Genomic DNA, 11,377 nt, shown 5'->3' with positions numbered 1-11,377 from the left:
TGTCAACATTTCTTTAACATGTGCAAATATGACGTGTGAAAACATGAATTTGCATTAGCAGCCATGTCCTCCACGGGAGGCAGGACCGTCGCGCTTCCACAGCTGCTCGCAGTTTGCGGATCGCTGAGTGCAGCTTTCGCTGACAGCCTGACAATGGTTCACTCACTGAAAGCTGATGTTGAAACAATCATCAGATTGCAATGATACCACATTTGTCTGGTGGTGGGGGGTGGGGGTGGGGGCAATATCAGAGATGCCAGCGGCGTCAACAAACTAATACACAAGGGTGGATTCATTATTGCCCAGAATCCGGAGGCATTTCAGTCAGTGAGCGACAGGAGGTCACTCGACAAACTGCTCTCCATCATGGACTCATCTCATTCCACACTACAGAAGGGAGCAGAGCACCTTCTCGCACAGACTCATTCAACCCTGCAGCCTTAGGGAACACTTCAGGAAATCATTCCTACTACTCCCTATGAAACTCTACAACTGCTCTCCTTTTTGTCCGTTGTGTGACCAGTGATCCCCGTTTTTACTCTTTACACCCACGACTGCAGTCCAGCCCGTACCAGTAACACCATCAGCACATTACCAAATGATAACACAGTTTGTGGACACATCTCAGATAGTGACAAGTCTACCAAAAGAGATAAGATCCTGAAATTGTTAGTTTGGATTTCAGCCAGGGGCGATTCTAGGATCAGAGCTTTGGGGGGGCTGAGCACCCAGAGAGCTGCCCATCCAGGCAAGGTAAACTTTACTCGTCACGATGAGACTTCTTCCCCGTCTCTGTCAGTCCCTGCATCCTTAAATGTCTCCAGTTGTCCTGAGTTCCCTCTGAGTGTCTCCTTGGTGCATTTAAACCCCCGTTCCTCCCTGTCCTCATCATCTGTTGTCTTCATCTCCATTATCAGTCATCATAATTTTACCATCTCTGTGCAAGTCTGCAAATTTCTTTATTAAATCATAAGATTCTTAAATTCATCAAGTGTCTCTGTGCCTGGGTCCTCGTCACAAAACATGACATCACTGTTTTGTACATTTTAACACAATTTAATCCCCACATTTGTGAAAGAAAAGCAAAACACTTTTTTAAAGTATGTAACAAAACCATCAAATCAAATAAAGGTTATTTAAATGCTGCAAATGAAGAAGGGATTGGAATAAAAAGTAATTACTGGGGGAAAATGATGCTCACAGTAAATGAGAAGTAAACTGAGTGCATTTTTTGGACAGAGGTTCACTTTTAATGTGTATGTATAATACAATACAGATATATAAAAATACACTCCAAAATTAGAAGAGTCCTTGAAATGTACAAATGTACAAAATATTGAAAAAAATTACAAAAATGGAGGCAACTTTGCCTGTGGTACAGTGTATACTATGTATGAAAAAGATCTTTACTGCACATACTAATATGGCTCTGCAGTTTTTTTTTTTTATTTTAACCTATGTCGCCTCACCTTGAAGTTGGCAAATCTGTCTAACTCTCTCAAGCAGTTTAACAGTTTCTGTTGCGCCTGTCACTTTTCCCTGTCTGTTTCCTTACCTGGTTCTTCCTGACCTTGTATTTTATCCTCACATTCCCCTCTTTCCTCTCTCCCTCTTTGGACTGACAATCATACGCAAATAGATTGTATTCAATTAGATGAAAAAATTACATTAATATGAAAAAAAATATTATCAAGATCACTAATAAAAGTCCTCTTTCAGTGTTCCAACCAATGTCTGATAAGAGATGAGACACAGCAGCTGAGCAAATGATCATTTCATGCTGAAGACATCCTCAGACAGAATTAAATACATACATAAACACAGCCTGGTGCCAATAACACAGCTAATGACACTGCTGTATCACTGGCTTTACTGATTAAAGACCATATCTGAAGGAAATCTTTGAACACAACAGAAAGTGACCTTTTAAACCTGCGACACTGATGCTGCATTCAAGGACCATTACAAACATTTTAAAGGACTTAAGAACATGAAGAAAATGTGACTTGTTTCTCTGTAATGAAGCTGTTTTAGTGAAGAAAGTTGAAAGGTCACAGAGCGACTGCTGAATCTTCTGCTCTAAACATGAACTCTGAACTTTGTGATGCTTCAGGAGGAAAACTGCTTCAGTTATTCTCTCAGATTAGTTTCATATTTTCTGCATCAGATTTGAGTGAGATCCTGGAATGAAGACAGAAGAAAATACTTTGTTCAAAGTTTGATTTATAGTCAAACCTTCCAGTTTATTCACACAATAAAACATCAACACAATATATGAATTCATTCATTAAAATCACAGTTTTTCCTCATTTGTTTGATGATTTTGACAAAAACAAACACAAACACACACACATGGTCTGCCATACTCATGAAGAGAAATGTCGACATTTTTCAATACAAATACTCCAGAAACATTTAGAGGATAGAGAAGTTTACATTTTCATGTGGAGAAATATTTTAGTAAATCAAAATGATGATGAGCAGTGATAGCCTCCATAAACAGTCACAGGAAAGATCTCCTTTAAAAACTCAGAAACATCAAGAGAACAACTAGAAGATGTGGAGGTACCACCCATAATGTTTGACTGACAGCTGATCTCTGTGCAGAAATGATGGAGAGAAAATAAAATGAAACTAAAATACAGATTTGAACCCACAATATGAAAGACTTCAGTCTATTTCACTTTAATCAACTCAGCTTTGGCTTCATAGTAAACCAACAGTCCAGCATAGAGCGGCTGAGTGAATGTGGTCTGGACTCTGTGGAGGAGAGTCATGGTTTCAGAGACGCTGTAGAAGGACAAAATACCTGCTCTGTGATCCAGGTACACTCCTACTCTGGAGGAACGAGGACCTGAGACACGAGTTTGGATTTTGTTGTACCAAAATGTATAACTGTTGTTGTTAAAACCTATTGACCAAGATTTGTCATTACATCCAAAATTCGATTCATATCCTGTTCTGCTGATATTCTTGTATGCGACTGCTACTCGAACTTCCCCTCTCCACTCCACCTCCCAGTAACAACGTCCAGTCAGACTCTCTCTACTCAGGACCTGCCACGGTCCAATGAATCTGTCTGGATGATCAGAATAAGTCTGTTGTTGTTTCATAAATGTTGCTTTTCTGTTCCCCTCTGATAATAACAGCCATGTGTGTGCTGTGTTTGGATCCAGTGTGATTTCACATGAATATTTTAAGAATCCAGCTCTGGTCTTTGGCTCTGATGGATCTGACAGTAAAACATCCACTTCAGTGACTGTCAGTGAGATGTTTGTCCATTCCTCTCTCAGGATGTCCTGTAGTTTATCTCTGACCTCTGACACAGCTGCTGTCACATCCTCAAAGTAGCTCAGAGGACGGATATTGATGCTGGATGAGTCTGTAGACTCACTGAGTGCTGACAGTGAGGGGTAGTTGTGTAGAAACTGGATGTGATCCTCTGTGTGTGAGAGCTGCTTCAGCTCAGCATCTTTCCTCTTCAGCTCAGTGATCTCCTGCTCCAGCTTCTCCTGAAGCTCTTTGACTCGACTCGCTTCAGTTTCCTGCTGGGATCTGATCTGCTGCTTCACATCAGAGCTTCTTTTCTGGATGAGATGGATCATCTCAGTGAAGATCTTCTCACTGTGCTCCACTGTTTGATCAGCAGACTGATTGATGGCCTCCACCTGCTGTTGAAGCAGCTTCACATCTTTCTCTCTGTCCTGGATTCTCTGCTGGATGTTTTGTCGACTCACCTCCAGCTCTCTCTGCCTCTCAGTCCTTTCTGCTGCAGCTGAGACTGTGTCGTGGCCTTTATGTTCATCCACAGAGCAGAGATAACAGATACTCTGCTGATCAGTACGGCAGAACATCTTCTTCACCTCATCATGACGAGAGCAGATGTTCTCCTGGAGCTTCTTGGAGGGCTCCACCAGCTTGTGTTTCTTTAATGAAGCTGCAGCAATATTATGACTCTGAAGGTGTTTCTCACAGTAAGATGCCAGACAGAATAAACAGGACTTGAAGGCTTTCATTTTTCTTCCAGTGCAGACATCACAGGCCACATCTTCAGGTCCAGCATAGCAGTGATCAGCAGGAGCAGCTTGGAGTCCAGTCTTCTTCAGCTCCTCCACTAAATCTGCTAACATGGTGTTTTTCTCCAGGACAGGCCTCGCTGTGAAAGTCCTCCGGCACTGAGGGCAGCTGTAGATTTTCTTCTTTTCCTCTTCATCCCAGAAGCTTTTAATACAGTTCATGCAGTAGCTGTGTCCACAGGGAATAGCCACCGGATCCTTCAGTAGATCCAAACAGACTGAACAGCAGAATTTTGTTTGGTCCATTTGATTCATGTGCTGTGCTGTTTCACCGTCTCTCAGTGACTGTCAGACAGTTTCACTTCCTCTGAACAGAAACAACCTCTGTGCTGTGAAGGGAAACAGATCTCTGCTCTTTTTCTCCTCCTACAGGAAATGAGGCTCACCAGCAACTGCATTTACACCATGTTGTTTAGACCCATCCTGATACACACAGATCTGTGAAGGGAGGTGCTAAAGAAATATCCTGGCAGTGACAAGAGCCAGGGTGTGGTTTGTTTATTACAAAGTATTAGAGCCTCCTTAAGAATGAACTACTTATTTTGAGGTTAAAGTTCACTTTTTTTTTTCCAGGAAATAGTTGAAATATATGGAGATTACAGTTGTTGTTTCGAGATAAACTACCACGGCTTCTGTACCCTCAACAAAATGTTTATATAGATGAGTTAATGAAGGCGTACGTCTCGATCTATTTTAGTTATAAGAAAATCATTTTTCTTTTGCCAGATGAACATGTAAAGAGTATAAAATAGCTGACTCTCAAAATATAATATTGAAAATAATCAGAGAAAAACAGTCACCTTCAAGAAGTTTTTCATTATGTTTGTATTTATTAACCTGTCATTTAAACCAGGGGCGATTCTAGGATCAGAGCTTTGGGGAAGCTGAGCATCCAGAGAGCTGCCCAGCCAGGCAAGATAAACCTGTCTCTGTCAGTCCCTGCATCCTTAAATGTTGTCCCAAGTTCTCTCTGACTGTCACTTTAGTGCATTTAAACCCCCGTTCCTCCCTGTCCTCATCGTCTGTTGTCTTCGTCTCCGTTATCAATCATCATAATTTTACCATCTCTGTGCAAGTTTGCAAATTTCTTTATTAAATCATAAGATTCTTAAATTCATCAAGTCTCTCTGTGCCTGGGTCCTCGTCACAAAACATGACATCACTGTTTTGTACATTTTAATACAATTTAATCCCCACATTTGTGAAAGAAAAGCAAAACACTTTTTTAAAGTATGTAACAAAACCATCAAATCTGATCAAGGTTATTTAAATGTTGCAAAAGAAGAATGGATTGGAATAGAAAAAATACATATCCTAACCTTAATTACTGGGTGAGAATAATGAATGATGCTTATAGTGAGTAAAAAGTAAACTGAGTGCATTTTTTGGACAGAGATTCACTTTTAATGTGTATGTATAATATAATACAGATACATAAAAAACACTCCCAAAACAGAATAAATTATTACAAATAAATTATTACAAAATATTAATAAAAACTATAAAAATGGAGGCAGCTTTGCCTGTGGTAGAATGTATACAATGTATGAAAAAATCTTTATTGCAGATACTAATTTTACTAATTTAATAATAATAATTTTGTGTTGTAAGATTTATGAGTTTCATGCTTTCATAGTGGTACTTAGGAGAGCTTGACATATTTATCAGGTGGTACACACTGTAAAAAGTGTGAGAAACACTGATAAGTGTCTGTGTGCTTTTGGAAAACATTTAAAGCTGCAGTACAGAATCTTTGAAACAAGCTTAAAACATTTTTAGAATATAAACAGAGCATCTGCTTCTCTTTACAGCTCCTCGCTCCACCAGGGCTGTTTGGCACTTTCTGATAGTGTGCAAATGTGATGTACATACTGCAGCAGTCATACAGACAACTGGACGGTCCAAAAGTTGGCCTACCTATTACTGGCTGAGGTTTTAGTAGAGTTGTGGCTGAACCACATAAAAATATATCATTAATTTTAATCTCCCCAATCAATTATAATCTTATGTTGGAATGTTGTTAAAGAGGGTCAAAAATGTTTCAACCCAGTTTGTTTTGCAGATTCTGTATAGCAGCTTTAATATAGCGAGAACACAACTTCCAGATTGTGTGAGTAAAATCAGGTTTTTTCTCTTTGTCAGTTTAACAGTTTCTGTTGTGCCTGTCACTGTTCCCTGTCTGTTTCCTTACCTGGTTCTTCCTGACCTTGCCCTTTCTCCTCACATTCCCCTCTTTCCTCTCTCCCTCTTTGGACTGACAATCATACACAAATAGATTGTATTCAATTAGATGAAAAATTACATTAATATGAAAACTATTCTATTAAGATCACTAACAAAAAGTCCTCTTTCAGTCTACTTTTAACCAAAAGGCAAATAACCAAACCACATGAACATCTAATAAAAGATATAAACATTGAAACACTGATCCAACATTATTCTTGATTGACGGATCATTTGATTTTACACTTTTACCTGAATGTGGCTCCTTTTTTTGAAAAAACTTCCTCATATCCATTATGAACCTGCTGTCTCTCTGCACACACACACACACACACACACACACACACACACACACACACACACAACAGGAGTTATAAGGTTAATGGGCATCCAGTCAGTTAGCTAGTTAGTATCCAATTCAAACAGGACAGTAGTAACCAAAAGTAGGCTGCGGACGATTTAAAGTTTTAGATTTTAAATAGGCTGTATAAATTTCAATGGGAGCAACAGGACGGTCAAATGTCGCTGATTTTACTACAGAGCAGGACGGATTGTAGGGTAGCAAACATCGTCGAAAACATGTTTTCAACACTGCAGGTTACCTGGGTGTAATGTTTTTCAGCTAAAAAGAAACATGGTCTGACTCCTACCTAACTATATGAAGAGTAACTGAAGGTTAAATGCAGCTAACATGTCCTGTTTTAAGCCCCTCTGCTCCGCTGCGTCTCAGCCACCATCGCTCTGGTAGCAAGCGCTAGAGCCAGAGCAGGGGAGAGCTGGAACAAACCATTTTGGGAGGGGGGTTATCTATACTTTTGTTGTTAAAATGCTACGTCTCAAACAAGTACAGTACTGTATGCTTTTTATATTTTTAGTAGTGTGTCACACAAACAGCAAATATTGTCAAAAAAAGTAAGAAATCTTTGGGGGTGCTTTGATTCATTTTGGGGGTGCTTAAGCACCCCCAAAAATGGGCTAAAATCGCCCCTGATTTCAGCAAACAACCTGACACTGAACTCCAGGAAAACAAAGCAAATCATCTTTGACATCAGGAAGATGTCAGTGCAGACCAGCTCCCCGTCTACATCAGTGGTGACTGTGAGGGCTTATGCTGGTCTGTCCTGGACAGCAAAGACCTCAGCAGTCACCAAAAAGATGTACAATTGTATAAGTCCTTTAGATGTGACCTTCACCAAGGTCAGGAAGAATATCTGGCACCCAGATATGAGAGAAAATTTGTCAGGATATTCAGGAGCAACCCAGCGACCAGCAAGGCTCAAGCCTGTTATGGAATGGAAATTGCTGGAACACCAGTGTCACTATTGACAGTGAAGCAAGGTTTTCTTTACCGTGGGCTGAGAGGGTGCCAACCATGAAAGAAGCCCCTGCTACATCTTCAAGCTCGGCTGAAATTTGGAGGATGGATTTGGAATGGATAAAGCAGGTCAGCAGGTCAGGTCAACCTGAACCCTGTTGAACCCTACTGAATTTGTGGACTGCACTTAAAAGCTGGGCCTATGCCAGGAAACCCACCAATCCCAAGAGGAGTGGTCAAATATCCAACCAGGACTATGCCAGAGGCTAGTTGATGGCTCCCACAAGCATCTAGTTGAGGTGCAACTTATTAAGGGACATTCAAGCAAATATTAGTGGTGATGCATGTTTACATTTGAGCCACTTCAAATCTGTGCACCCATTTGTTGTTTTTTAAAATCATTAAAAGTGCATGCTGGATAACTATTCACACTCTGGAAAAAGAACATTTCAAAGAAATAACTGAAAGCACAAAATGACCATGTCATTCATGCCCATGATAATGCATGCAAACATTTATCCCAGCATATAGCACAGAAGTGGGTTTTATATGTTACCTCTTTTCGTTAAAATCGCAGATAGGCACAAAACTCACATATAAAGTTGTTGTTAAGCAACTTGAACCCAGAGCTTTTATCTTGGCTGTAAGCTAATGCCATAATTCAGCACTATGAGTGTTTCACGTAGGATGCGTGTCCCTTCCCTTTAATCTTATTCTTAAACTAAGATGAGAAGTAGGTCTTCTGCCTGCTCCGCATCCAGCAGCTCCCTTCCTGCTGCTGCTGGATGCGGAGCAGGCAGGGACCCCGGTCGCCATTTTTATGGTAGATCCAGAAGCCCATCCCCCTCGCACATCTTCACCGGGAAACGGTCCGACTTTCATTCAGCTCAGCGGGAAGCGCCCGGCCGCATGCACGGTACTGAAAAATGGCTTCACCAAGGACAATAACCATTGTGGCTCTTTCTTTTGCTCTGGGTTTATTTTTCGTGTTTATGGGGACCATTAAGCTCACCCCGAGACTAAGCAAAGATGCATACGACGAAATGGTGAGTAGCGTTGAGTCTTACCCGTGAAGTGTCCGCATCTTTGAGGGGGGGTAAAGGCCATTGTTCTGCGGTGGCTACAGACTCAACGTGTAGGGAAGCTGACCTAAATAGTAAAAGGACGGAAAAATGAGTGTTTTAGATGCTGGGTTGCTCTTTTAATAGGCCTGTCTGTTGCTTGCTTTCCCAGTGGAGAGTCCTGTACGGTTATACAAATGTTTAGACCTGCTATTGTTGCCTGCAACAATACTTTTAGCACGCATGCTAAGCCACCGTGTTTTAGGATAAGACTCAAATTATTTTAGCAGCCATCCCTGTAACATCATTTAAACAGATAGCATGCATAAAATAGTTTAAAACGGGCCTATCCTTAGCTGAATATGGATGAATAATGAATGAATGAAAGCACTTCCTTTTTCTTCTTAAAACATGCTGTAATTCAGCTTAAAGATACAAACAAGCATGCGGGATAATTAACAGTTTTGGAATTGAGAGATTGGCCTTTATAACCTAAAATGTCTTGTAGCTCCCAAGGATGGATGGATGGATGGATAGATAGATAGATAGATAGATAAGCAACTTAGCAGTTGGAGAGCAATGGTGGCGCATTCGAGCAATTTCTGTGAGATGCACCTGCGGGTGCTGATGTTGAACTATCCTGTGGAAGATCATCGATGGCATGCCTGTTGGTTTAATTACTGCATTCCCAAGCTCACTGAATATCCTAATTGCATGAGTTTGCAGGTTTTCTTGAGCAGTGAGCAATAGGCTGGAGAGTCATTGTGCAGCCACAGTGATGATAAACTGTCATTTAGATGTTGTACCTGCTGACCTGAGTGTGGTGACTCCACCTGGTCCTTACACGGCCTCACTAAAGGACATTCATAGCAGCCTGTAGGCCAAAGTTACACACTATAGGTATTCATGAAGATTTCTTTTTTTCTTTCTAGAAAAGGGCATACAAGAGTTATGCCAAAGCATTGCCGGGCCTGAAGAAGATCGGGATCAGCTCAGTCCTGCTACGTAAGATCATTGGCTCTCTGGAGGTGGGCTGTGGGGTGGTTCTCACCCTTGTACCAGGCCGGCCGAAGGACGTAGCCAACTTCTTGCTGCTGCTCGTCATGCTGGCTGTGCTCTTCTTTCACCAGCTAGTAGGAGACCCCCTGAAACGGTACGCCCACGCTCTAGTCTTTGGTATTCTGCTCACCTGCCGATTGCTCATTGCTCGCCAGAGTGATGACCGGCCAGAAAGAGAGGACAGCAGAGAGGAACAGCACATCAACGATCAGGAAAAGAACAAGGTCAAGCAGTCTTAAGGTCTTTCCTCTTGGTCTATGGATTGTAGTCATTCAAATTTTGAAGGAAACATTCACTCCTAGTAATAATACTACACACACACACACATCCTCTGTCCCATCCACCTGCTGACTGATGACTCTCACCTACTCCTCTACACTCTTACTGTGAAACTGAGAACTCCTGACCCATCCGTCTTCTACATAACTGTGGACAATCGTACCTTTGGAAACTGATGAGCTCAGCTCATTGTCTCGTCCCTGTTTCCCTATTTATTTCAGTCCTACACTGTGTTCAATGTTTTACTCTACTAAGAATCTCTGTTATGTTTTAGGTTGATTTGAGAATGCTGTTTTTCATTGAAGAATCTTTGTTGTTTTGCTTTCTAATTTGTTTTTATATTGTAGGTAGGAGAGGTTAATGATGAATTTCAAGCATGTTTAATTTGGTCAAATTTACAGAATTTAAACTAAAAAAGGCACTGATAAGGGGAATTTTGGACTTACTGTACTTTTTTAATTAGTCTTACTTATCCAGGTCTGATGTTGATGCAGTGTTACCCAGTGACTCCTTTGGTTAAAAAAACAACCTATAAATCCTTTTTCATTTTTCGTCTCAGTAGACATTTGCAGAAGTACGCATGAAATCTTCTCAAAGTAAAATAAGCTGAATATCATCCTTTCAGTTCTGTTATTACACTGAAGTTGTTTAGCTGGGAATGATGGTGCTCGCTGCCTCAGACGGCGGCAGCCGGCTTGTACTGCAGAACATAACCAGATCAGAAGAGTATTTTCTCATCGAAACTCAATTTCACCATTTGTAATTCACAGTTGGAAGTCTTAAATTCTAATCACGGGTTTGTTTCTTCTTCTCTAAAGATATGAAAATAATTCCTACTGTGGTTGAAAATACTGTCAATTTTGAGACTCACAATATTTCTGTAAATGATATACTTAAAATAAAGAATTGGAGCTCAGCCTGACTAGTGCATTTCATTCCATTAAAGTTAACTAAAAATACCTTAAATATGAATCATGAGCTGCTGTCTCCCCCCCCCTTGTTGCCTTGTTATATAACTTCAGCCAGTCCCTGTCAAAGTAATTCCTTCATATTAGCACATATCCTACATACTACCTAGAAAAGTACTGTTTGCAACAGCTCTGCAAGAGAAGTCTTGGTCATTTTATTCTGTCCATTGCACATAGATTGGTTTATTATAAAATACTGCTTAACTCAGGCTGGCATTAAGTTATTATTGTCAGAAGGGACTGACTTTCGCACCGTGTTTTGTTTATGTGAATTTTCTCATAAGATGACTCCTGATGGCCTAAACTCAAAGCTGTGTCTGACACAGCAAAAAAACAAACCCTCATATGAGCAACAATCAAACAGGCTCACTGCACAGACTGGTTCTGATGGTTGTT

The 11,377-nt window shown here is 40.7% G+C and overlaps 1 protein-coding gene across 1 annotated transcript; it reads left to right on the top strand.

Moving 5' to 3' along the window:
• Positions 1-8,370: 8,370 nt before the first annotated feature.
• On the top strand, positions 8,371-10,929 carry tmem35a (transmembrane protein 35A). The gene is made up of 2 exons (XM_006781215.3): positions 8,371-8,660; positions 9,608-10,929. Exons 1-2 carry the CDS (start codon positions 8,541-8,543, stop codon positions 9,971-9,973), a joined length of 486 nt encoding a protein of 161 aa, XP_006781278.1. The 5' UTR covers positions 8,371-8,540; the 3' UTR covers positions 9,974-10,929.
• Positions 10,930-11,377: the final 448 nt, after the last annotated feature.

Source organism: Neolamprologus brichardi, chromosome 2 (genome assembly GCF_056152115.1).
Source record: "Neolamprologus brichardi isolate AB-2024 chromosome 2, ASM5615211v1, whole genome shotgun sequence".
Lineage (NCBI taxonomy): Eukaryota > Metazoa > Chordata > Actinopteri > Cichliformes > Cichlidae > Neolamprologus > Neolamprologus brichardi.
Note: the sequence above shows the minus strand (reverse complement) of the source record. Positions and strands in the feature narration are given on the sequence as shown.